The following is a 27,860-nucleotide window of genomic DNA, read 5'->3' on the forward strand; positions in this document are numbered from 1 at the left end:
GCGGGCTCAGGCGGCGATGCGGACAGCCCGAGGTCACGCATGCGCACCAAGGCGACGGGGGGGGGCCGGAGCGGGCCCGGAGTGGGCGTGGCTCTAACTTGTGGGCGGGGCGGGTGGCAGACCCGCCTCCCGCCCAGTCCGCGGCGCGCCCCTTGTACTGGTGAAACAGGCGGAGTCAGCGTACCCACTGCTTCCTGGCCGCCAGGGCGGCGTGGATCGCGGCCCCGGATTTTGACAGCGGGCCCCGACCTCAGGTAACCGCGCCTCCCGCCGCCCCCGCCGCCGCCCTATATGTGGCGCGTCGCGGCTGCCGGGCCATGGAGCACGCCTGCTGTCCCCCACAATGGAGCTGGCCGAGCGGTTCCTGCTGGACGCACTCGCCTACCTGGAGTGCGCCCTGGGCTTCCTGTGCTACGTGCTGCTGAAGCTGGTGGGCTCGCCCTACGGGCGCTACGCGTCGCCGCGCTCCGCATTTCGGCTGCCGGCGCGGGCCGCTTGGGCGGTGCAGGAGCTGCCCTCGCTGGCGGTGCCGCTCCTCGCGTGCGCCTGCGCGCCCGCCGAGCGTCTCAACCGCTGGCCCAACTGCATCCTCCTGACCATGTTCCTCGTCCACTACGCGCAAAGGTGAGGGCGGGCGGCCCCGTGCCTCTCCCTGCCACCCCTGGTGCGCTCCCTTCTCCCTGCCACCTCTGGTGCCCTGCCCTCTCCCTGCCACCCCTGGTGCGCTGCCCTCTCCCTGCCACCCCTGGTGCCCTGTCCCCTCCCTGCCACCCCAGGCTGGCTCCCTCCACCTGTGCATCAGGGCCTGGCGCCCTCTCCTTGCGCCTCTGCTTCTTCTCCCAGCATCCTCTTTCTACTTTTCTAGTTCCACTTTGGGCTCTTTGCTGTGGGTGGAGGAGCTCTTTTCCTCCAGCCAAATGGGCACCTGCAACTTGGGAGCCTGGTTTCCTCAAACTCCTTGTGACTTGCCCTTTACGATGCACGGACTGTATGGGCTTGAATGGATCACGCTCAGAGACTTTCACCTCCACATTATGCAAGGGCCCCCGCGACTGTGGAAGTGGCTTTCCAAGAAATAACCTTAAACACACATGAGGTCTTTACACTGACTTCCAAGTGTTTCGTTTTTGTGAAGAATGCTCAATGGCTGTGTCGAACTGTTCAGGTCTAGTAATAAGTTGGGACTTTCTCCAGCTCTTAGGTTTTGGCTTTTACACCGCTAAACCAAATGGCTGGACAAAAGTTTAAAATCAGAATTTGAAAATGTGTATTCAGACTTCAAAAGGCTGCCAAGTTAAAAAGGGCGTTCCCTGCATGTGAGAGACCTGGGCTCACCTGCTCTGTGAACGTGGGCAGGTTACTTGACCTCTGTGATCGTGGGTCCCACCCCACTACGCCCGCTTCATAAAGTGGGACGGGAAAGAAGTGTGGGTGTCTCTAAGCCTCTCTTGAGCCCCTGGCACAGCTGTGTCCCCACCTGCTTTTAAGCAGGCACGGGAAGTGGGCAGAGTCCGCGTTCCACAAGGCTTTCTGGGTGCCCTGTTTCTGACACTCCTAGAGAATTCCAGTAAGCAAAGTTGTTACCAGACTCATGGAGGTTCTGTAATGTGATTGAGCATTACTGCAATTTGCATATCAATAGAATTCTCATGACTACATACATTTCTCCATAAATATGCCAGAACCTGTGTCTGTCTGTTTCTGTCACAACTAAAAGCAAGCTCTCGAGTCAGACTGCTAGGTGTTATCTCAACCGCATCACTGGTGACTGGTGAGGTAAGTTATTAAGCTGCTCTGCAGCAGATTGCCCCATCAATGAAATTGGCATAGCCATGGTACCAGCTACCCACCAGTGGGACTGGCATGCATATTAGATACTAAAGGCATTCCATAAAATGCTTGTGAGGTTCTGGGAAATCTGAATGCTCAATGGTGACAAATAACACCACTTGATATCACCATGCAAATGGGCGTATCCGCATACACACTCTGCGTGACATTTGTGCACGCTGCAGCCAGCTTCCAGTGCCAAGAAAAAAATCTGAAGACATTGAAGGCATTGGAAAGATGTGAAGGGAGCACTTTACAGAGCTTTGTCTGAAAGCCTGGAGTTGAAGCTTTTTGATGTAAGGTGTCATGTGTAATTGCATGGGGGCTCACTCTAGTGGGAGACTGGATGCGGCCTCCCAGAGGGCCGAAGTCGCTTCTACAGATAGAACTGGAATAGATCCTTTCATACAGATGAGGCCACAGAGCCCCAGAGTTCAGGTGTTTTATCCAAGCTTGTTGGATGAGCGATTGCCGGGACTAACACCCTGCTCCCCTCCTCGGTTTCTAGACCAGTGGTTTCAAAAACTCTGCTCCAAAGGATTGGACGGGTCACGTGTAGTTTTTTAAACTGCTGGGCTATTTTTTTTTCCCCAAGTCGTTCATGTTACTATACACATAGCCCATGTGGTTTGGGGGCATTTAAGTTTTTCCAAATAGAAAAGATAAACATCTTCCATTCTACCCAAGCAACTAATTTATTAAACGGTCATTTGACCTAAGTCGGTGAGCTCTTGGACGAGAACGGAAGTGCAAACCACATTGAGCGCTTGTTCCAAACCACTGAACTCCTTGACCCAGAAGCTGTTTCTTCAGCCCCTCATTTGTCAGGGCTCTGTAGGCCAGACAAGACAGTGAGAAGGCAGACAGGTGAATCCAAGCCCGAGTCAGGCTAGTGGCGGGAGAAACACAAACCATGGGACGTGCTTAGGAGACATGAGACCGAGTGGGCAGCAACTTCCAGAACTTGGCAGACGTGTGCCGAGGCCCTTGTGCTAAGACGTGGGCTGACCCAGGAGGGAGGCAGGGCCCCGCCTAGGGGAGCTTGAGCCTCTTGAGGACTGAAGCCAGAAGGAGGCTTCCCACGGTCTGTGAGAAGGAGTGTTTGCCTGTGTGTTTCTAGCTCTTCATTCGGCACACACTGACTACGGATTGTTTGATGTATTTGGCATTCTACTCACCGTTGGGCGTACAGAGTTGAGATGTTCTCTTGAGTCAATGAATACAGGACAGACTCTGGAGAATCAACAGGATCTTTGGGGCACAAGAGCCAGGGATGGGAGGGAAGGCCTGCCTAGGAGGGCAAGAGGGGACAACTGTGGGACAGAACACACCAGGGCCCTGACCAGCTCCCCCAAGGACGGTGAAGGATGTTTGTAGTAACTTTTTTTTATTTTAACTTTTTGGCCGCACTGTGTGACATGTGGGATCTTAGTTCCCTGACCAGGGATCGCACCCACGCCCCCTGCAGTGGAAGCGTGGAGTCTTAACCACTGGACCACCAGGGAAGTCCCCGTAGGAAGGTTTTTTTAATCTATGGCAAACCACATGGTTGTCCCGCCAGCGGCCTGTGGCCTTTGCATCCTGTCTGCACTGAGGTCACCTCCTGTTGGTCACGGGCTTCTGAGTTCCCAAGGGCACCACCGCATCTTCTTACACCGCCCTTGGTTTCGTGTGTGTGGAGAGTATCCGACCTCTCGCCTGCTCACCTGAGGCAAGTGTATGCCGGAAATGGGCAGTTGCCTGTTCTCAAGTCAACTCAGAGCTGCTCTGCCTTTGTCAGAAGCCCAGGTTTGGCTGCCTCAACCCCATCCCACCTCGTGTTCTGCTGCTTTCTGTCCAGCCAAGCAGGGATTCGATATGACCCGAACCCTGGGTACCTGTGTCACAGATTTTCCCTTTCCCTTCAGCAGTGAGTGAGTGAGTCAGTCACTGATTATTTCTTAACAGCTCCTCTGTCTAATAGTAGTTATAAACCAAAATCCCACTTGAGCGCTGAGCTGTTTATTTACCGCTGGGGCCCCAGTCACCCTGAGGCCACAGAGGAAGGGTGCCAAACACCCACCTCCCAAGTGTGCAGACTTTCAAACACCCACCCCAAGGTCTGTGCTCAACCAGACCTGTGACCTTGTGGGATCTTGATTCTGTGGTCATCCTTGACTGCAATGCCTCAAAGCCCCTCACCTACTTCAGGTTCATCGTTCCTCCAGCTGGGGCCTGTTAATGGTCTGGGCAGAGCCTGGCCCAGCCTCTCTTTTAACTGTGTCATAAAGCATGTATAACATTAAAACACAGCAGAGGACTGGAGAGGGTGAAGGGCACACCAAATCCTTGGCCCTTGCCTTGTGGATTCAAATAACTTGAGAAGAGGAAAACTTTTATGTCAAAGTATAGAATGACAGAAAGTAAAGTATTAATTGTGTCTGTGACCTTGCCTTGAAACAGCAAAGTGCTTATTTAAGTATGTAGCTTTACTGCAGTTTAATCACTCCAGGGAAAGAAAAGCAAAGGGAACTGATCCAAATGTAGGAAGTGCTGTAGATTTCAACGATGTCAAATTGTTGAGAAAAAAGTAATACAGTCAAATATTAAAATCAACAACCACTCTCAGTTTTAAACATTTAAAAATGGTTAAATCTACCATTACCTAAATTACTGCCAGATCACCAAGTTGGTTACTTAGTGTTCCCAAACTTGGGTGGGCGACATTATAGGCTGTCCTAGGAGATGATGTCCAACTGCTTCCATTTCCAGAGTCAAATCATTTGCTGAGTGATTGCGTTATTTCTCGTTGCAAGAAAACTGCAGTGTTGTTATTGCAGTTTATTGGGAAAACATTTGAAGAGAGAATTCTTATACTTCACTATGCAAATTAAGCAGTCATGGAGCTTGTGTCTGGGAGCCCAAAAATTGAAATCTTAACTTTCAACCATTAGAGAATTGTCATTCCACATGGTTGCCGGCATGTTGACCTTTGAAAGGAATGCTTTCACTTGAGTCTTTCCAGCAGATGGGCGCAGTGGTTATTTGCCAGTTAACTTGGGTTTTGTGTAGGCATTAACCCTACTGGCTTGAGTGGTTCAAGAAACCACGTGAGAGCTGCTTGGGAGGATGAGAAGCTTGGGTCTCTGGGCGCTACTTTGCAGTGAGAGTAGAAATGCGGGCTAGCTCTGGGGACTTTGTTCTTTTCTGTAATCCATTTTCCTTCATGGGTGCTAATAGGATACTTTCTTGTTTCCTTAAAATTCAGGAAAAAATTTAAGGAAAAATTTTTGGTTTGCTTTATTAATTTTGCCTGATTCTCTCTGAGCCTTTTCCAATAAGCAATTGCAAGTCTTCAGCCCAAGAAATCAAATTTCTCCCTCTCACTCATCAGGTCTGTTCTGAATGTATTAGGTTCCAGGACTTAAAATACATGTGTGCATATTGCATGCAAAAGAACCTACAACTGAGGTACATGCTCCTGTACAAAACTTAGAAAATGTGGAGGAATTGAAGGAAGAAGATAAAAACCACCTATAGTTCCATCACCCAGAGATAACACTGACGATATTTTGGCATATCTCTTTCCCATCTCCTTCACTGTCTTTAATAAGTTTTTGATCACTTTTTTTTCTAAGCAGTAAAGATAACACGTATAAACATGCATAAAACCTTATATCCCACTTTTGTCACTTAACATAAGTATTATACTGGCCTAGTAGAAATACTTACTAAGGATGACTTTTAAAGACCAATGTGCCACAGAGTGAATAGACAGAGCCAGCCCTGCTTGGTCCTGCTTCTCGCCACCACCTTGCGATGTGTTGGATGGCACACCTGGGTCATTGCCTCGGAGCCTGCCTCTTCCTAGCCTACTGTCTCTCTCCATCACCCAGGGCACCGTATTCCTCTGAGCCTCTGGGTCCTGATCTATTAAATAGGGTAAATAGTAACAGTTCTGAAAGTATTTTTTTAAAAAAAAAAAGTATGTTGTATAGGATTAGGAATTATTGGGAACATTTTTATCAGGAACTACGAAAAGCACCTTTATGCTTTCTAAGCATGGAAACTCACCCAAAAAGTAAACAGGTGGCAGACTGCCCTGAGCATCAAAGCCCCGCGGAGTTTCCGGCATCTCAGGGCTTTTGGTTCATCCAGTTGTCAAACATTCCCTGCGTTCCTGATGGTCCTACAAACACAAACTTTTGTAAGTTTCCCTGGGTAATTAAAAACAATTTGATGATTGGGCTTCCCTGTTGGCGCAGTGGTTGAGAGTCCGCCTGCCGATGTAGGGGACGCGGGTTTGTGCCCCGGTCCGGGAAGATCCCACGTGCCGCAGAGCAGCTGGGCCCGTGAGCCATGGCCGCTGAGCCTGCGCGTCCGGAGCCTGTGCTCCGCAACAGGAGAGGCCACGGCAGTGAGAGGCCCCGCGTACCGAAAAAAAAAAAAAAAAACAAAAAAACAATTTGATGGAAAGTACATATTCTTTCTTTACATGGAACAGAAAGAAAATAAAATAAGGAAACTGTAACACAATGAAGAACAAAGTGTCAAATTCAATCCCATATCTGCTTCTGATGATGTAGGAAACAGAATTCCTTCCTAGCTCCTTGGGACCTGGCTACTGTGTATTCAGAAAAGGAAATGGCTTTATAACCCAGTACCTAAATAAAATACTTTTTTTTTTAATAAGTGGAATTTGTGGCTTTATTTATTTATTTATTTGCGATACGCAGGCCTCTCACTGTTGTGGCCTCTCCCGTTGCAGAGCGCAGGCTCGGGACGCGCAGGCTCGGGACGCGCAGGCTCAGCGGCCATGGCTCAGCGGCATATGGGATCTTCCCGGACCGGGGCACGAACCCGTATCCCCTGCATCGGCAGGCGGACTCTCAACCACTGCGCCACCAGGGAAGCCCTAAATAAAATACTTTTAAGCCCAAGTGCTGCATAGTTTCTCAAAAGATTATTTCTATTTTAAGGAATTTTCAACCTCTGACTTAATGCCGTTATTTTAAAGAGGGGTGGTATTCATTTCCCATAGGTGAGTGTGAGGGTGAGGCAGTGTCTGAGAAGAGCTTTTGAAGACGAGTGTCTGTTGTAACCAAGGTGGCCTGGGTCCCAGACCCTGGCGCATGACTGGTGCTGTGTCCATCCAGCAGGTGTGCCTGCCTTCCTTACTGTCTGAGCCTGGATCCTTCGTCCTGATAGGCGGCTGGGTCCACGGCAATCCCTGAGCTGCTCTTGCCCCTCCAAAGTCTGGATGAAGGCTCAGATGAAAGCCAAGCCCAGAAGCCACCACTCCTTGGTCCCATTCTGGTTCCTAAATGGCCCAAGTCAAAGGAAAACACTGCTGACAACAGCTGCCTGGATTTCCGAGGAAAAGATGTAAAGCTAAAGGGAATAACCCCAAAAGAGAAAAATAATCGAAAAGATGCCAAGAGGGGGCAGAGCACTCCCCTCTGGAAGGCATGTTGCATTTGGACATCTGGCCCCTGAAGACCCTGGCCGGCATGTCCTCAGAGGCAGTTCTAGAGGTCTGCAGGCATAGGTGGCATTGCTCAGCATAGCTTGTTCTGACTTCGATGGTTTTTATGGCCAGGCCTGTGGACATCAGGGTCACTGCTGTCCCCTCCAAGGGCAGAGAGCAGAGAGCAACGGAAGAGGCCTGTGTCAACCATTATAAGGCCCTGTTTCCAGTCCTTGCCCCTTTACTGACATTCACGTGAGACCAAAGAGAGGTAAATCCTCTCCCCAGGTTCTTTATGACTGTCTTCCCCAAGTTCCCCCCAGGGCATGCATAGGAGCAAAAGTCAGCGCACCTCTCCTGCCTGGTCAGGTAACAGGACACAGGTGCGCAGTCCCTGCCAGCCACTAAGCCACAGTGAGCCCCGGGATGCAGCGGCTGCCCGAAGCCCAAATGCTGGGGCCACAGGCAGGAGTGTTTTCTAAGAAAATCAAAGTGATGGTTCTAGGTTAGATCTCCTGTTTTAATCTAGACCAAGAGCTGTGAACTTTTGGGGAAAGGGCCAGATAGTGCATATGTTAAGCTTTCTGGGCCAAAGAACAAAATAAGGTACATGGTGTAGGAATTTATAACAAAAGAGAAAAGATTTCACAAAAGTTGTATTGACAAAATTTGAAATATGATACCTTAGTGCAATTTTGGTAATACAGGTGTAATGTTGAGGAATAACATGCAACTTAATTGGACATCAGGGTTAGGGCACCTTCTTATGAAAATCTCTTGTGTCTACCTCTTACCGCGATGACATTTTATCTTTGAAAATGTCCTTTCGCGCATGTATGTCCTGCCAAATATTCGTATCAGTCCACAAGTTTATGATTGCAATTTAACACAACCCTGGCTTGAAAGCCTTTTGTGAAATTTTTTTAAACTTTATTCTATAAATGTATTTATTTATTTATGGCTGCGTTGGGTCTTCGTTGCTGCGCGCGGGCTTTCTCTCGTTGCGGCGAGTGGGGGCTACTCTTCGTTGCGGTGCACGGGCTTCTCATTGCGGTGGCTTCTCTTGTTGTGGAGCACAGGCTCTAGGCATGTGGGCTTCAGTAGTTGTGGCACGCAGACTCTAGCGTGCAGGCTCAGTAGTCGTGGCTCGCAGGCTCTAGAGCGCAGGCTCAGTAGTTGTGGCGCATGGGCTTAATTGCTCCACGGCATGTGGGATCTTCCCGGACCAGGGCTCGAACCCGTGTCCCCTGCATTGGCAGGCGGATTCTTAACCACTGAGTCACCAAGGAAGTCCCATGAAATTCTATTGCATTCTTCTCTCTTGATATCTGCCTTTTAGTGGGTCATGACATTGTAGATTAATATCTTGCGATTGAATATCAGGTGGCAGCTCCTCGATTACACAGCTAAGTGGATTTTGAAGTATGGAAACCAAAGTTCGAGAAGCACTGCTAGAACTAGTCTGGGCTTGGAAATTGTCCACTGCACATTGATGTGAGAAAGTAGATCTTGCTGCTGCTTTTAATTTTAACAGCACGGAAAGTATTAATATATAGAGCAGTCTGACATGACTTGTGATTCAAACAGTGTCAGTTGTCATTGAAATAACTAACACAGTGTAAATTTTGCACCTGAGTGATTTTTGTCCTACAGTTTTAGGTGGATTCACTAAGAAGGTGAATTGAACCTGCAGCAAAAGCTAATTTCCAAACCCTTTAAAACTCAGTAATAGTGGGCTTCCCCGGTGGCACAGTGGTTAAGAATCTGCCTGCCAATGCAGGGGACACGGGTTCGAGCCCTGGTCCGAGAGGATCCTATGTGCCACGGAGCAGCTAAGCCCCTGCGCTACAACTACTGAGCCTGCACTGTAGAGCCCACGAGCCACAACTACTGAAGCCCACACGCCTAGAGCCCGTGCTCCACAATAAGAGAAGCCACCGCAAGGAGAAGCCCACGTGCAGCAACAAAGACCCAACGCAGCCAAAAATAAATTAATTACTTTAAAAAAAACTCAATAGTAGTGGTTGAGAGCAATTTTTCTCAATGAGAAAATTTGTCTTGAGCTCTAAATAGTGGTCAGGTCCATGGAGGGAATGTCACATGCACTGTTGACACTGTTGATTCAGTCACACACAATAGATTTTGTTTGTTTTGCCGAGTACCTGATGGTATAGGAGATAGCTTTAAACACCTTACATTTTCACAAGCTTTGTAAATTTGTAATTTATCTGTGTGTCTGTCCCACACATTTTTACCACCATGAGTAATAACATCCTAGCTGATTCCCCTTTAGGCTGTACTGAACTAGTGTTTCCTCAACCTCTTTGGAAGTATCCTCACCTTTAGCTGTTCCACGCAGACTGTTTAGAGAGCCTGAGCCTGCAGTCGCTCCAGCCTCGGCACTGAACCCTAGAATGAACAGCTGAGCGATAGCATCCAGTTCCGTGGACACACCAAGAGCCAAGGATGCTCACATCCTGCATCTTCTGCCTTGCTTTTTTTTTTTTTTTTCGGTACGCGGGCCTCTCACTGTTGCAGCCTCTCCCGTTGCGGAGCACAGGCTCCGGACGCGCAGGCTCAGCGGCCATGGCTCACGGGCCCAGCCGCTCCACGGCATGTGGGATCTTCCCGGACCGGGGCACGAACCCGCGTCCCCTGCATCGGCAGGCGGACTCTCAACCACTGTGCCACCAGGGAAGCCCCCTGCCTCGCTTTTTAACTATAGACGTCACTCCTGGTATCCTAACTCCTCAAGTGCTGTTCTCCCCAAAAGGCTAATAATAATGTACAAGTTTATATTCCCTGGACATGTTTCTTTGGCTGCTGCAATTAATTGCCTCACCATTGGCATATGGTTTTCCTTGTTTGGCTAACAAAATGAACTGCTTGGTAGCTTCCTGGGGGTCCGTAGCCTCATTTTCATTTCTTTTGTAAAGAAATTCTGTCATGGGGTGCGGTTTTAAACTCTCTGATTTTTTTGATCGTTGCTTTCCTGGGAGTTGGGGACATTGTGATGACGGCTCAGCCTGGTAGTGGGGACCTCTGTTATATTCTCCTGGCACAGCTATAGTGGCATTGCATCCCAAAGAATGCTTTGCCGTCTGATGCAGTAACAAAATAGCCCACACTCCACTGTACCTTCAAAGCACGAAGAGGCCGTCAACTTTTCTTGTTCTGACAGGATGGGTATGCACTGGTCACACACAGCCCAGTGCTGTGCTTGGTACTCAGGTCACTGCATCACAGTGATGGGCAGCGAGCACACCAAGCAGCAGTGCAAAGCGATAAGATGGTCACGTACAGTTTCTGCCACAGCTACTGAACTCTGCGCAGACAACGTGTAAACAGAGGACCATGCTCACGTTCCAGTACTGCTTCATTTATGGACACTGAGATTTGAATTTCATATAATTTTCACACGTCATGAAATATTCTTTTGATTCCCCTATCCCCAATATTTAAAAATGTAAAAAGCATTCGTAGCTCACAGACTGTAAAAAACAGTGGTGGTGGACAGGATTTGTCCCAGGGGCTGTGTTTGCTGACACCTGATCCAGACTCACGTTTTGATATCACAGGCATAGAACATTAGTGACAGATGAGGAACATTTGTGAAGGCAAAACAAAAGAGAGGTTTGGGTTTCACCTTTACAGTGTGCCAGCCAATGTTTGCCAGTTCAGAATTCAGCCCTGAACTTGAAACCGGATTGGGAGAAATCCATCAAAAGTTTGCTGTACAGAAACGTCTACCACCTTTGCAGAATGTTTCCTCAGAGTTGCTTCTACAACACTTTATACATCTATAATCTAGAAATTTGTGACATCTAGCCTAGAAGTTTGCCTCCCACCATTTTTTAGTACCTGTTTTTCCTATTCCAAGCTTACTGTTTTTCCCTCCACTCTCTGACCCTGCGTTTTTATTAGCCTGTGTTGAACTCGGCATGTTCCATTCAGGTCAACAGTCCCAGTCTTTCAGGAACGGAGCATTCTACATTTTAACAGGCATCTTTCTAAACCAAGTCCAACCCCTGCGTCTACCACAAGTCTTATATCCTGCTCTGTCTTCTTTTTTTTCCGTGTTTCTCCAAACTTGGAATTCTAACACTTTCTCAGTTCAGTCCTGCAATTTGCCTCCTGGAAATTTCCTTGAGACCATAACTCCCCGAGGAGATTTTTCCTAACTTTCTCACCATACTGTCCCCTTTCTACTTTCCCACGGCTAGAGAATCCCCTACGCTGACTGTGGAAATGAGGCTGCTCACTCCTGGTACTTCTGAAGTCTGGGCACTCAGGGACAGGGTGAGAACCATTTTGTATCCTGCCATCTATCGTTTTCTCTGGGTTTCACACAAGGGCCCCTACCCGGGCTGAGAAACAGGGAGAGGCAGAAAGGCACCTTGACAACAGTGCCCAATCACAACATGTCAGAATCCCTGCCTGTTTTTAAGGGAGCCTATGCCCGTCCAAGACACGCACACTTACCCCCAATCAAGACCAAGTCCTGATCTTGCAGTGTGAGTGTTCGCAGTGAACCCGCATCCCCAGTGCCAGCCCACTGTACCAACTGTCTGCCAGATAGGAACCGTGTTTTCCCGAGGCAGAGAGAAATGGTTGAGATTCCCTGTTCTTTTTGAGGGGCTGGTCAACACTATAGTTTCCAGGTAAATCTCTACTTCACTGATGATGTCATAACCAAAGGGATGCTTTGCCCCGAATTTGAATAAGGTCTTCTTTGGGGGACGTGTCGTGAACAAGATGAGAACCTTGAAGGCTGCTTGTGATTCGTGTGAAAGTTCTCCCAAGATGCTGAGTGAGACTGTTGGGGAGAGAATCCCTTGAGGATGTATAGCCAGCATTATAGTACTATTCTCATGCTATTACTATTACGAATCAATTACGTTTTTACTCTAGAGTAGATGGCCAAAATGGAAACAATAAGTGTTTACATTTTTCCTTGTTTTAAGCTATAATTTACATAAATAAAATTCACTCATTTTAAGTCTATAGTTTGATCAGTTTTGGTGATTGGATTAAGTTGTGTCGTCATGGCCACAATCTGGATACAGAACTGGTGTACAACAATTCCTTTCACCGACAGAGGGTTTCAAGTTGTCACTTTCTTCTTGAGTCAGTTTTGGTCACCTTTGCCTTTTAAGAATTCTGTCTATTTCATCCACGTCAAATGTATTGACATAAAGCTGTTGAAAATAGTTTCTTATTATCCTCTTAAGTGCTGTAGGTTACATAGTGATGCCCCTTTTTTAAATGTATTACACACTGATTCTAAAGAGAAAATTCAAACACAGAATAAAATTTTGCATCCTGTTTTCTTCATACATTTCACGTTTCTTGTCCTTGTGTTTTCCCTCTTTAAATTTTTAGTAATGTGCCCCTACACCAGCGTGATATAACCGAAGAATGTGATGTCAAATTGCCCAGGTTTACGCTGAAACTCAGCCACTCTCTAGCCCTGTGGCCTTGAGCAGATCACTTAACCACTCTGAGTCTTAATCTTGTCCTCTGTCAGATGTGCGTAACGCTATCTCCTGTGCAGGTAGCTGGGAGGCCTTGCTGTGATGGACACTCAGGGAATGAGAGCCACTGTGATGGTGATGGACAACGTGATGGTGGTCCCCAACGCGTAGTGCTCAGACTAGAACGAGTTACTGGTTCTAGGATGGTGGGAATTTTGAGAGTCTCTTGAAGCCTTCAGTCTCTCTCATTCAGTGTGTCTGTTTCGCATTCTATACAGTTGGAATCCTGAGTTTGTGCACAGTGGTGTCCATTATTGAAACATGGTTAATTCTTTAACTAGAAATGCTGCTTTTAACAGATGTGGTACTCTGGGCAAGTATTACTAAGAATGACTTTTGTACAAAAAGCGGGATTAAAAACCCAAGACACTTGAAGTAGAATTGCAGAAATTAGATTCTTTATCGTTGTTGCTTTTCTTAAAAAAAAAATATATATATATATGTTTCTTTTTTCCGAAGGGCCTTGATTTTCCCATTTCTGATCCGAGGAGGAAAGCCCATGCCATTGTACACCTTTATCCTGGCATTCATGTTCTGCACCTATAATGGCTACTTGCAGAGCAGATACTTGAGTCAGTATGCGGTATATGCTGACAACTGGCTCACTGACCCCCGATTTCTAACAGGTGAGTGTCCTTAGTGATGCCCTCCATCCTCCTAATCATAACTTCGGTGCTCACCTTCCAGTAGTGTCCAGTGAGAAAGCGCACACTTCTTGAGAGAACAGAGAGTCTGCGTAGGTCCATGACCTAGTAGGGGGCCAAGCACTGGCGGGAGGGACGGTCAGGCTGTCCCAGCGCCGCATCAGTAGCAGGAGATGACGCAGGTGCCCGTCACCCTTGCCCACTCAAGCACTGAAAGCACAAATACCTGTTCTTAAGGTGAGCCTAAAAATAGCAACCGGTTCCAGCAGAGTGAGCAGTGGACGGAGAGTGAGTTCATTTGGGCACTAGTTGACTGTGTAATCTAAGACAGGGTTAAACCTGCTACGCTTTCTTCCGGAAAGCGAGAGAAAGTCAGACTGGGTCATCTTCCAACAAGGTAATTAGACTTTTATGGTTATACTGACTTTAAACTTTGAGGTTTGTGAGGTTTTTGAATTTTTTTAAAATTTTTATCAATGAATGTAATGTACATTTTCAAGTTCTAAGTATAACCTTACAAGTTCTGAACAAAAATGATGATAGAACATTAGCCATCAAAAATATTTGCAAGGATGTTAAAACTACGTAATTTGGGAGCTCTTGTTTGTAAGGAAGTTTCTTCTATATGTTTACCCTCCTAACATTTAGACATTCTAGCACATTCAGGTATAGCTTACCCCCAAGGTAGCATGCTAAGAATCTGCAGTTGGTCCATCAAATTCTCAAACTGCCCCAGAGCCCTTCACCCTAAAGTACATAAAGTGATCTTACGTTTCATCTGGCTTTTTCTCCATGTGTATGAATTTGTCATAATAGAGAAAACGAACATTTGAGTAGTACTTTGTTGTTGACGAAGCAGTTTCACATTTCTCGGTCATATTTTTTTCTGTGAATTAAAATTTTGCTCCCAGGGCAGAGTCCTCATCGAACCTGAGAACTGTGACAACAAGGGATCTGCTTCCTCATCTGTCAGAGGGGGGACGAATGCGAAAATTTTCAAGAGCCTTTTCTAGCTCCACAAGTCTGTGCCTCCATGAAACACCAGACTAAATTGTTTCGTTTGCACCCTGCCCCCAAATATCATCTTGATTTATCTGCTCCCTGACTGTCTGATTTTCTTCTGCCCCAACTCTCAGAAGGAGACAGAACAGGCTTGGCCATCTGCCAGGAGCTGTACCCATGCTTCTGCCTGTCCGAGGTTCAGAAAAGGGCAAAAGTTAGGTCCTTTTCACAGGAGAAAGAAAGGTCATATGGTTAAGCAGCTGGCCCCAGATCTAAATCGAGTAACAGCAGAGTGGTGGTTTAAACCAGCTCTTCACACTGGCCCACAAAAGGCAATGAGGGACAGAGAAAGGGGATTGTTTTTTAAACTAAAAGATAAAGGTTTTAAATGTTTATTTGAGATTCTCATGGGAATCGTGTTTATGATGAATTGTTTGAACTTTTGATGAACAACAAAACAAAAGAATTCTTTGGTCTGTGAATTTCAGTGTCATTTAAAGGAGCTCTATAGATAGACCATGTTACCTGCAGGTGCCTTTGAAATTGGTCTAAAATTTAAGACATCAATAAATTGTATACAGACTTCTTGACTTCTCTATGATTGAACAGAAGTAATTGAAAATGAGGAAATATGCCAACTGAGAAACAAACTGGGTTACTTTTTTCATATTCATTTCATAAAGTTTATAGATTTTGTAATTACATGAATAATTTTGGAAATCACATAATTAATTATACTTACAATAGTTATTATGAAAAGGTTAAGCAAGTATCAATAGTAATAGAATCCTAACAAAAAGTTTCCCAGAGAAGTAAGTGTGGTTAAGCTAAAAGAATTTATACAGAGATTTTAAGATCCCTAACCATGGAATTAAATGTTTAGTTCAGATAAGCACAAATATTAGTTTTCCTACGAATCTAGGCAATAGAGGGAGCTTGTCTCTTAGAAGACAAATAAAGGAAGCATGGAATTTTGAGAACGTGATGCTTTCTGGAGCATCACATTGGGGGCCAAATCACCTAGAAGGGACATGCTGAAATTCAAACAAGGTAGCGAGTCAGCCCTAAATTGATGGATCCAATAAGTGACTTACAAAACGTATGAGACAATTTGGTACAAACTGTTTAGAAAGGAAGCTGTCTAGTGAAATCAATAGGAAGAAATCTTGCAGGTCTTACTGGAGACCTGAACATGATTCACATGTCCCTGTTCTAACTGTGGAAAACTATTTAATGCCACGGGGGTAACTAATAATGTTACTCCAAGTGTACGTTCCCTTGAAATTGAATTGAACGCCACCATTAAGCACCATCTACCTTTCACATTGTTTTAAGTATCTCAGAATAATCAAATTAACTCTTTTTATGAAATCAAGTTATTCCTTTTATCAAGCACTATTTTGACATCTTGCCTTTTCTTGTTGGAATTAATTGGTATGATACTGATAAGTCTCCTTTAAGTGATGAGAAACCTCTGAAGGCTTTGGAGAACTGGAGAGAAAATGTTCAGATGCTGTGGAATATCTACGCAGAGCTGGGCGGCTGGCAGTTGAAGATTTAGTTGGGGGAGATGAGGTGGACGAACAGACCCAGGAACACCGACTGATGAATAAGCAGGAAGTCGGGTGGGGGAGGCCGTGGATGTGCGTTAAATTGTTCAAATGAGGTTATGGAGAAAGAAGAGAAGAGGACCAGAGGTTAGCTCCTCCGCACCGCCCCTCAAGGGGCCTGAATGCAACCAGTCATGGTAAGGCACGCGCTGGGATTTCCCGTCTCCTCTTCTGCGAAACAGAGGGGCCAGAGGGGGCATCGTGCTTCAGACAGTGTTTGAGAGGACAAATAAACGTTGTGGGCTGACCCACTGACAATGGTAATACCTCTTCCTAGAAAAGAGCCTTGTGCCTTAGTCATAAGCCAAATTTCTGATCATACCAGTCATCCTACAAACATAGATTGTGGCCATCCGGTCAAGCTATCTTAAATAGTTTAGATAATTTAATAGTATTATTAGAAAAGCAAAGCCCTATCTAGCAGGCCTAGAGCAGTGCTTCTAAGTCATCTTCCTAAATAAAGCACAGTATTTATTATATACAATGATTTTTGCTATCCGTCATGGCTAATGTGTTATACCAATAATACCCTTCATTCAGGCTTGGGTTTGTAAACTGTGTAGTTTATTAACCGTAATACTCTTGAATATTTTATTTTCTTTATATCTCATTTTCTTTAGGTTTTGTCTTGTGGTTGTTAGGTCTGCTGATAAACATCCATTCAGACCATGTCCTGAGGAACCTCAGGAAACCAGGGGAGACTGGATATAAAATACCAAGGGGTATGTACCGAAGATGGGGAATTTATTCTAAAATCTTACTGAATGATGCTTTGCTGTTTTAGTTTTGCCAGATCTCGTAACTAAAGTGCAGTATGTTTTAGCTGCAGGTTTTCAGTGTGAGTCACCATTATTGTTCTTAACAGTGACTGATGACTGTTTTGTTAAAATGATGAAGAAGCAATTCTGACTAACTGGACGCTTATTAAGCAAAAAGGAAGCTCTAGTTATATCTGTGTTTGGAAAGAGAGATTAGTAGGAATTTGTGGTCTACAAGGGGTGTCGGATACTTCATTTCTAGCCACAGAATAGAATCGATAGCTCGATTGACCCTCCCTCCGAAAACAATTTAAAATGTTGGGTGAAAAATTTAAATGCGTCAGTGTGGTATCAAGAAAGCAAGTAATCATCAGAGGGCAAAATCTAAGTGAGTGCTAGAGTCCAGAGTGCAGCTTGTTTTAACCACTAGCTGACCCTCATGCTGGTTTTGTGGCCCAAATTCGTGCCACTCGCCTGGTCTGAAAAACGTCCAGCTGTGAATTAGGATCCATGTATTCCTGGGGGCGGTGCGCTCATGCCTGTGGCCAACGCAAGCCCAGATCCCCAGGGAACCTGCCTTCAACTCAGGCCTCCGAGAGCCCAGCAGACCACACGCCACAGAATAAGGGCCGCAGTCAAAAGTTGCAGAGCCCATGAGGAAAAGGGCACCGTGAACAAGAGCTTCATGAACGTGAGCGAGCTCAGATCTTAGAGTTCATAGACACCAGTTGTAAAGTGAATACTTAAATATATAAAAAATAAAAAAGGGATTGAAATTATGAGCAAAGGAGCAATATACTCTTAAAAGGACAACATAGATACAAGCTGGAAACCAACAGAGCTTCTGAAAATTTTCTTTAAATATCAGTAGGTAAGACTACAACTAGAGTGAAAGTGAGAAGCACACAGCAGCACTTAGTTTGGAATCCTTCAGCTTACCTTCCTGGAAACCATACAGGAACAACAGCAGAACAAATGACCAAAAACCCTGTCAAGCTCAAATGACTTAAACTGTGGCCCTGGGGTTCCCCTTGGAGTGTGCAGCTCTGCTCTCCGGCCCGATGACTTCCAGGCCCCCGCGCCCTGCTCTGCCCCTTGGGTGCCCCCCCCTCCCTGGGGTGTAATGGCCCAGATGTTGGGGGAGGGGTCTGGTCCACACAGCACCCCACGTGCTTCGAGAAAGGTCTGGCCTGTCATGTAGACTTGATGCATCTGTGAAGATGTGAGGAGTGAATGAATGAGTCTGTCCTTGAAAATCTGTATTTTCTCCAGCTCTTTGTGTAGGGGTCCCTTAGGTCCATTTTATCAAGTTGGTTCATTACTGTTAGTCTGTGTTCCCCATCCTTGTTTAAGTTTTGTCAGCTTGAGTCATTAACCAGGGAGGTGATATATTGAAGTGTGTTAGAACCGTAGCATTTTATAGTCCGACAAACAGGTATGGATACAGGCATGTACTTCCTACCAGAAGTTGTGATATGAAATAGTAAAACCGGTCATGTTAGATGTGTCTCATTGATGAAAATTCTGTCAAGGTTGTATTTCCCCAGAGTTGATTTGTGTGTTCTCCGAGGACGTATCCACTGGTATCTCTTAAGTCAGGATTTCATTAGGCACTGTTTCATAGTAAACGCACTGCTGGGTCTCTGTTTTCTTCTAGGGGGCTTGTTTGAATACATCACTGCGGCCAACTACTTCGGAGAGGTCGTCGAGTGGTGTGGCTTCGCCCTCGCCAGCTGGTCCATCCAAGGCTGGGCTTTTGCCGTGTTCACCTTCTGTGTCCTGCTCACCAGGGCTCAGCAGCATCACCAGTACGTTTGAAAATGCTTTTAGCATTTCTAATTTGTCCTCCGACCTTGGTAGAGCAATCTGCAGGTTAGATTTTTGAAATGTTCGTATCAATTTGCCAAATCCCAGTTTAAACCAGGCTTTAGCTAAACGAGCATGGAACCATGCAAATGTCTGAAGTATAGCCCAGCTGTAATCGTCAGGTACGCGTCAGCCACATCATTTGCTCCACCCTGCTCTGAGCCTCTTTGAATGTCTGCTGCTGGACTCGGTGGTCAAGTTGAATGTCAGGCAGGGGGATTCAGGGTCTGACGTGGACTCGCCAATGATAACAGGGGACACTGACCGGGCAGCAGGCCCTCGGGCGGCTGCAGTTGGAAGCATCAGTGTCTGGCCCTGGCAGAGCCCCTTCCCACAAGGGCATCCCACTGTGCAGGGTCCCTGATGGACTCCTGGGATACCACACCTCGAGGTCACATTGTTTTCCAGAGTGTGAGGCCTTTATCAGATCCCCAAAAGGGTCTGTGATCCATTTGACCAACAGTATAGAAAACAAAGTATGTTAAAGCTGAAGTGAGCTTGGAGGGCATCTTCCCCATCTAACAGGTGGGGAAACTGAGGCTCAGGCTCAGACAGGGTGGAAGTCAGTCTCGCTGAGACTGGAGAGCTCGCAGACCATCTGAGCACCGGGACAGTCCCCTGATGCCGCAGCAATGCTGGAAGTTTGGCGCGGCTCGTTCCCCAGTGCCCACATGGACAGCTCGTGTCCTCTGAGCTCGAGGGGACGCTGCTCTGCTTCCCTGGCTTCATGCACTCGGAAACATTCCATCCTGACCTCCAGGGCTGCTGACACAGAGGCATCCAAAAATGTATATCATTGTCCTGCTTCACGGACTTTGCCATCTCTTTGGGGAACAGGACAGAGCTGGAAGGCCAGCAGAAGAATAGATGATATCTCGGTGCAGTGGGAAACACAGACTTCTTAGAGTCAGAAGTCCTGGGTTTATTTCCCAGGCTCACCATGTATTTGAAGACACAGAGGATTATTATCGGAGGTAGTAAGGAAGAGCTAAAAATATCTGTTTAGCTAATAGTTGAAGACATTACAGCAAAAGCGTGAGAGTTATTGAGATCCTGAGAGCAGCACCTCTGTTCTTTGAAGTACCCCCTGCGCTGGTGAGTTGTTGAGCTTCGCTCCTGCCAGTGAGGGGAGCAGGGCCACAAAGCCAGGTCCCGTGTGTATCCCGGAGCTGCTGTGAAGACAGGGGTGGGAAGGAAGCCCATACCAGCGAGGGCTCAGGAAAGGGGTTACAGCGTAAGAAGTGGCTCAGACGCACAAACGTTCAGGAATGATTCGCCGTCTAGGGTTGGATTGAGTCCTAACCCCAGGAACAGAGTCCGTGTAGACGGGCTTAGTTCAGATGAGGTCACCCTGGAGTCAGGCCCTAGTAAAGTAGGACTGGTGTCCTTACGAAGAGGAGACGCTTGGACACAGACATGCACGCAAAAGAAGCGACGGCTGCGTGCAGACAGACACAGAGGGAAGCTGAGGGCCAAGAGTGTGGCAGTGATGCAGCCACAAACCGAGGAACCCCAGAGGCTGCCGGAAGCTGGGAAAGGCTGGAAGTGAAACTGTACACCTCAGACTGGGACTTAAACCCACGCCGGCCGGGACTCGAACCGGGCCAAAACCCAGTCTTCCAACTGAGATCACACACCGGGTTTCAGGACTTAAATGAAGCTCAGATTCTTGATGTCTCGTCGCAGAAAGAATTCAGTGAGAGACAAAGTGATGGGTAAGAAGTGGATTTATGTAGAGAGAAACACACTCCACAGACAGAGTGTGGGCCATCTCAGAAGGTGAGAGAGGCACCAGGGTATGGGAGCGGGTAATTTCATAGGCTAATGAGGGGGAGGAGTGTTCCAGTTGTTTCAGGAAGGGGCGGGGATTTCCAGGAATTGGGCCACTGCCCACTTTTTGATCGTTATGGCCTGTCCTGGAACTATCATGGCGCCTGCGGGTGTGTCATTTAGCGTGCTAACGTGAGCTTGCTGATACCGAGGCTCAAGGTCTAGTGGAAAAAGTCGACTTGTCCGCCATCTTGGACCCATTTGGTTCTAATCCGTTTATGTCACGTCCTCGGGCTGTGTCATTCTTTCAAAGGTTGTGCCCTGCCTCTTTCGCTCCTGTTTCAGAAAGACCCTCCCTTGGAGCCTGGGAGAGAGCAGTGGCCCTACCACACCCGGACTGCAGGCTTCTGGCCGCCCGGCATAAATGCCGTTGTTTCAAGCCCCGGGTTTGTGGCTCTTCGTTATAGCAGCCCTGAGAAACCAGCACACCAGCCCTTCCAGGATTTACAGTCCATGGGGCTGTAAGCAAAGGCATTGAGCCTGAGGTCCTCAGTTTTCTCCTCTGCTAGATGATTTCCCCAGGTCTCATGCCTATGAAACACTTTTCTCAGAACCAGAAAGATTCATACTCTCAGCAGGCCTGGCTGAAATAATATGTTATTATCACTTTAGAATAAAAGTATCTAACAACGTCCTAGAAAATGAATAAAGCAAAACTAGGTTCATGTAACAGCAGTGACAACAACTGCAAACTATCTTCCCCACCCCCACCCCGCATCCCTTCCCCTCCCCCTCCTCCACCTTCCTCTCCTTCTCCTCTTCCTTCCCCTCCCCCTCCCCTTTGTGTCCCCATCTCCCTCCCCCTCCCTTCTCCCCTCCCCTCTCCTTCCCTCCCCCTCCCCCTTCTTCTCCCCTTCCCCTTTCCGTCCCTCCCACTTCCCTCCCCTCCCCCTCCCTTCTCCCCTCCCCTCTCCTTCCCTCCCCCTCCCCCTTTCTTCTCCCCTTCCCCTTTTCTTCCCTCCCCTTCCCTCCCCTCCCCCTCCCTTCTCCCCTCCCCCTCTCCTTCCCTCCCCTTCCCCTTCTCCCTTTCCCCTTTCCTCCCCTCCCCCTTCCCTCCCCCTTTCTTCTCCCCTTCCCCTTTCCTTCCCTCCCCCTTCCCTCCCCTCCCCCTTTCTTCTCCCCTTCCTCTCTCCTTCCCTCCCCCTTCCCTCTCTCCCTCCCCCTTCTTCCCCTCCCTCTTCCCCTCCCCCTCCTCCCCCACCTCAGCACCAGCACCTACCCCACACAGCCCAGTGCAGGGGCCTAAGACCACCTTCTCATGGCCATGGGGGAGATGCTATTCCTGTCCATTTGTTATATTAGATATTAAAAAGTGAATATTGATTGGTTTCTAATAATAAAAGCAAAAGAGATAATCCTGACATTTTAAGAAAGTGGAACAGAGGAAGATTGAACAAGAGCACACTAGGTCAGTTGTAAAGATGTTTTCTCAAATGAAAACAGGGCACAGGAAAATCCCTCTCAGTGCTGCAGTGTGACACAGATAGAAATAGAAAATAATCCTATTTTCCAAATGAAAGTCTCTGTAAAGAAAACCCAAAGGTGTTCTTTGCAGATTCACGGGTTGAAAGGGCTCTTTTTCGTTCATTTGCTGTTTAAATTGATGTCAGTGTGAAAGCAATTTTAATTGCTGAACAATTAATTCGGTTTAGGGGAAGTATGTTCAGAAATGTTAGATTTACAAGCTGAGGACAAAATTAAGCCTATCTTTGTTTTTTTTTTTTTTTTTTTAAATCCAGTCAACCCAACTAATGAAACCATCAGATAAATTGCTTCCAAAGGAAACAATCCCTGGGACTAGTCCTTGCACTATATTTGACTTACTGACAATGTTCCTAAAGCCGTACTTTATTACAATGAACTTCTTTCTGTAACAGCTAGATGTGAAGTATTTAAATCCATAAATGATTGTTATATTGATAATTAGATCTGTAGATCAGAAACTTAGGGTCACCTGTTCCGAGTAGCTACCAGATATTCAGGTTCGAGGGCCACATTTCAAGGAATGGTTAAGGCGGGCACGTTTTCTCACCGTTTTCTTCCCTGCCAGCCTCCAGCAGCCACGCTTGTTGGATGGGGCCAGGGTGTGGCTGCACACGATTTCACAGCTGTGTGCTCATTCACACCCGGGCACTGGAGGTTGGGGCCGGCCTCAAGCACAGTCTTTGAGGGCAGACTCTGTTGCATGCTCATCTGTTAACTTTAATGTCATTTTTAAAAATGAACACAATGAGTCTTCAAGACACTCGTTGATGACACAATTATTTTTTTTTTTAAAAGACCCACGTGAATACGACATGCTGCCATCTTGTCACAGCCTGTTTCATGAGACGTGGGTGCATAACCGTGATTTGTGAATGCTCGGAAAGTGTTTACTCAGCGGTCAGTGGCCCGTCCCCGTGTTCACAAACACAAAGCTGTTTCTGAGCCCGAAACGCACAAACGGTTAGGGATTATTTTGCATTCAACAGAAAGGCAATGAGATGTTAGTTCAGTCTCCACAGTAATAAAATCAAGACAAAAAATTGGTATCCAGCCCTGGTCAGTGTCACATAAACTTTGGTTCTAAGGGTAGCAAAATGAATGAGAAAAGTAATAGAAATATGCCGCTTGTCCTTTTAAAATTATCTATACATACGCATATACTTAAAGTACTTTTTTCTTTTTGGCTGCGTGGCATGTGGGATCTTATTAGTTCCCTGACCAGGGATCAAACCCATGCCCCCTGCAGTGGAAGCACAGAGTCCTAACCACTGGACCACCGGGGAAGTCCTTTAAAGTATGTTTTCTTGAGGTGGGTTTGTGGTCTCAGTGTTCAAACAAATGAGAAGTTTCCTGGGTGGCTGCACAGCGCCTGGAGCCGTCCCGAGGGCGTGGGCGGGAGCGCCTGTCCTGTTCTTGCTGTCTTTGGGCCGCGGCCTTCACTCTTGCCCATCTGAGGCCGGTGTCCCAGGTCCCCGGGCAGTTTCAGGACAGGGGCTTGCCTCCTGCTCTCCTAGCATGCTGTCCACACTGCTGCCCCATGGGAGGCTCTTCGGAACTGGCTGCCTGGTCTGTGTCCTGGATCCCGAGCGGACTGTCTTAGTCTGTTCAGGCTGCTGTCACAAACATGCCATAACCCAGGGCCTTATAAACAACAAACGAGGGCTTCCCTGGTGGCGCAGTGCTTGAGAGTCCGCCTGCCGATGCAGGGGACATGGGTTCGTGCCCCGGTCCCGGAGGATCCCACATGCCGCGGAGCAGCTGGGCCCGTGAGCCATGGCCGCTGAGCCTGCGCGTCCGGAGCCTGTGCTCCGCAACGGGAGAGGCCACAACAGTGAGAGGCCCGCGTGCCGGAAAAAAGAAAAAAACAAAACAACAAACGATTATTTCTCAGAGTTCTGGAGGTTGGAAATTGGAGATATGGGTGCCAGTACTGGCAGTTCCGGGAAAGGCCCTCTTCTGGGTTGCTTTCTCGCTGTAACCTCAAGGACAGAAAGAGCCGGGGGGCCTCTTTAATCAAGGCACTAATTCCATCCTTGAGGCTCCACCTTCATGACCTCTTCGCCTCCCAGAGGCCTCACCTCCTAATACTATCATTGCCTCGGGCGTTAGGTCCTTCACATGACTTTTGCGAGGGTCACATTCAGACCATAGCACAGGCTGACATGAGTAAATATGTGGACTGTACACATTCTTGGCACCTCTGCTGCCCGTAGCCCTGCTTGTCTCCACACACATCACTGATCTGGAAAAGTCCGTTGTTACTGTGGCCTCATGTCAGGGGAGGTGCTGCTTGATCTGAGGCCCAGTGACCAGCTTCTGTGGGTGTTTCTCATCCTGTGTCTTTTGGGGAATACAGAACAGCGCATGAGAGCACCATGGCATCTGCTATGTTGTAATTCTGTAGTTGTGGATGACAGTGTTTAGTTGATCTAAAATCGACAGGATTTTGTTGACTCACTTTCAGGTTGTTGTTTTCATACGTTTCTGCCGTCTTAACAAATTAGCTAATTTTTTTTAAATTTAATTTTATTTATTTATTTATACAGCAGGTTCTTATTAGTTATCCATTTTATACATATTAGTGTGTATATGTCGATCCCAACCTCCCAATTCATCCCACCCCCACGCCCCCGCCATTTCCCCCCCCCCTTGGTGTCCATACGTTTGTTCTCTACAATAGCTAATTATTTTTCATCGTTGTTTTTAGTCTGTTTAGCACTCTTTTGTACTTATGGAAAGGCTTTTTCTGCCTATTTCTCCATTTTGTCAAATTATTTTTAATCTTTTACTCCACCCACTTAGCTGCCACCCTTCCCAACGGGCTATTACCCCACAACGAATGAGTGTGCCTTTGTTGATTTAATTTATATCAAAACTGAAAATACCTGTTTGAGTGCAGGGCCGAATTATGAACGACCCGTGTCACGTGTTCCTAGGTTTGTTTGAGAGTCACCTGGCATTTAGCTGCGTGCCCCTGCCACAGACCCTGGGTCTGGAGCAGTAGTTCTCTTCTGGGAACTGGAGAAAACTCTTGGGGTAACTAAGAGATACTCAGGATACAGCTACTCGGTTCCTCTCCCCTCCCCCAGTCAGCCTGCTTCCCAAGATCTGCAAAGATGGCGCCCCAGTATCCTGATCTGTGTGTTTATCACATGCCTGTAGTTTTCCCTGCCAATATAAAGGTGAATTATATGAGTCACATCTTCGTGAATCGTGCTGTACCATCTGATATGTTCATTCATGATACAGACAAGGTCAAGCTATGTGTCTGAGATGCCAGAATTTTTATTACTACTTTTAAAAAGCTCAGTATCCCTTTATGATGAGAAATATTGTCCGTTTTGTTAGCAACTGTTAAATGTTTCAGTGAGAAAATTAATTTTTAATGTATTTTTTTGTCTTATTTCAGGTGGTACCATGAGAAATTTGAAGACTATCCCAAATTCAGAAAAATTATGATTCCATTTTTGTTTTAAGTTCGTTGTCAATGGGGTTACCTTCAACTTGAAGCTTTTCGATCATGTTTCTCTCAGGATGATATAAATGAATGTGTGTCTGTGTAATGTTTCTGCTACTTCACCTTTTTCAAGATTTGCTCTAGGATTGTGTAAATGAGTAAATAGCTAATAACAGTAGCCAATGTGTAAGCTACCTAATAACAGTCTAATCAAACTGAAATGGCAGCTGGAAGTATGACGCTGCATACCGGGTCACGGATCTGGAACTCTAATTGCAGCTTGACCCTCCTCTCATTTGTCTGCCTCTTTGGACCAAAACATTCTCTACCCCTTGCACAACTCCCTACAGCAATGGGTTTAAGGTCAAAGGTGATGTTGTCCCCTCCCCCTATGGAGGTGTGTTCTGTCTTCATGTCCCTCTCATCCCCCTAGGTCGGAGAGGCCCGGGTCCCCACAGAGTACACCCACCACAGCCTCTCACTGTTGGGTGTTGGGCAGGCAGAGAAGCTGGGCGTAGAGAGGAGAGGCCCAGCGGAGGCCGATGCAAAAGGCCTCTGGCACCTGCTCCAGCCTGGACCACCAGGTGGCTTCACTGGCAGGACAGGGCACTGGGGGCATTCCTAAGGAGCAAGCTGCTGTGTCCCCCACGAAAGGGACTTACTTCCTGGAGGCCCTCAGCTGGGAGCACGAAGGTGCTGCAGGGCAGCCTTCCCATCTCGGGTCACTCGCCATGAGCCATTAGGAGTCTCTGGCTTGGGATGATTTTTCTTCCTCCTTCTAGGTAGAATTAACATTTTTTAAAGGCACTTTTTCTTTTTAAATACCTCTCAATATTGCAAAACTATAATTTGAAGCAGAATTTCTTATTTTAGATGCACTCAAAACCTCCACGGAGATGAATGACAGTAATAAAATGTACTACTTATTGCCAGATATGTGAAAGAAATCTCCCCACTGGAAGGCTACCTACTGAGTCTCTTGCCCGCTCTGTGAAAATCCAATGAACACATGGTACGGACCCCTCCTCACCTGGGACAGCACTACCTCTATTGCTCCCGCATTTGCAGGGGTGGGAACCGAGCAAGGTGTAAGTGGAGAGAGTCCGTGTTCACTTAACGATCTCTAACGATGCTGGGTGGCAGAGGCCTCCGGGACGTGCCTGACGTTGCGTCCTGTATGTTCTCCGACCGACTGCCACCTTTGGGCAGGGAGCAGGCCCTCCTGCCCCCTGCACCCCGGGGCCCCTGGGCACCCCATCAGCTCCCTCCCCCCTTCTCCTGGCTCACCTTCCCAACCAGGGGCTCCCTCCCCGTGAGGTTTCATGTAGAAACTGTGTTCTTGGTGTTAGTGGTTTTTAGAGTCCCTTAGGGTTTTAGAATGGCACGGAAAACTTTTCCTGATGTGTCTGTGCTTCATTTTTAACTAAAAACGGAATGCTTTTGTGGGGAAATGTTATGATCAAATAACTCTGGCCCTTTTTCTGACTGAATAATTACTTGAAACCATAAAACAATAAATATTTAGGATCTCCTCCAGAAAACTCAGAAATCTGAGCAAGTCTTGATGGATCTGGGCCCCTGGGTTCTGGAAGGTGTACCTGGCCAGAAAGATGCTTGTCTGAGAGCTAGAGATGCTCACTGTGACTTTTAATTCTGTTGGTGCTTCTTTTTTATTTGAGTGACCAAAAGTTTGGGTTAAGTGGGGATTTGATGAATGGTTGCTACTTCACTGTCATGTGCTGGGTGGATGATTGACAGGACGAAATCTTGTTCTATGTTGTCTGCCTGTCTTCCCTTTGCTAAAAACTGTAACTAGCAGATTATGACAGTTTGTTATTGTGTTAGTTATAATAATTAAGGAGATTAATAAAATTACTGGTAAAAGTTCGGTTGTTTTGTTACCCTTCTGTGTGGACAATTCTTCACGCTAGAAGTTCAGACAGCCCTGAAATCTCTTTCCCACCCATATTAATATTTCATAGTGCTAAATATTCTCTTCTATCTCTCAGTAGAGCTGTGTGACATTCTTCGTATAAATCTTGTGCATTTCTGCTAAGGATATTTTTATTTATTTCATTTTTTTAACATCTTTATTGGAGTATAATTGCTTTACAATGTTGTGTTAGTTTCTGCTATATAGCAAAGTGAATCAGCTATATGTGTACATATATCCCCATAGCCCCTCCCTCTTGCATCTCCCTCCCTCCCACCCTCCCTATCCCACCCCTCAGGTGGTCACAAAGCACCGAGCTGATCTCCCTGTGCTATGCGGCTGCTTCCCACTAGCTTTTGGTAGTGTATATATGTCCATGCCACTCTCTCACTTCGTCCCAGCTTAAGGTTATTTTTAGATATATGTGAATGAGAATATGTCCCCAAATACATTTTATAACCAGGG

General features: G+C 46.9%; 1 protein-coding gene across 1 annotated transcript; it reads left to right on the forward strand.

Moving 5' to 3' along the window:
* Positions 1 to 126: 126 nt before the first annotated feature.
* SRD5A1 (steroid 5 alpha-reductase 1) lies at positions 127 to 27,349 on the forward strand. Its single transcript, XM_004316165.4, has 5 exons — positions 127 to 624; positions 13,270 to 13,436; positions 16,687 to 16,788; positions 18,482 to 18,632; positions 25,415 to 27,349. Exons 1-5 carry the CDS (start codon positions 344 to 346, stop codon positions 25,479 to 25,481), a joined length of 768 nt encoding a protein of 255 aa, XP_004316213.1. The 5' UTR covers positions 127 to 343; the 3' UTR covers positions 25,482 to 27,349.
* Positions 27,350 to 27,860: the final 511 nt, after the last annotated feature.

This window comes from Tursiops truncatus, chromosome 3 (genome assembly GCF_011762595.2).
Source record: "Tursiops truncatus isolate mTurTru1 chromosome 3, mTurTru1.mat.Y, whole genome shotgun sequence".
In the NCBI taxonomy this organism is placed as follows: domain Eukaryota; kingdom Metazoa; phylum Chordata; class Mammalia; order Artiodactyla; family Delphinidae; genus Tursiops; species Tursiops truncatus.

Coding starts and splice junctions, on each gene's coding strand:
- SRD5A1 (XM_004316165.4), top strand. CDS start 344: ATGGAGCTGGCCGAGCGGTTCCTGCTGGACGCACTCGCCTACCTGGAG. Junction 625..13,269: donor CTCGTCCACTACGCGCAAAG/GTGAGGGCGGGC, acceptor TTTTTTCCGAAG/GGCCTTGATTTTCCCATTTC. Junction 16,789..18,481: donor TGGATATAAAATACCAAGGG/GTATGTACCGAA, acceptor GTTTTCTTCTAG/GGGGCTTGTTTGAATACATC.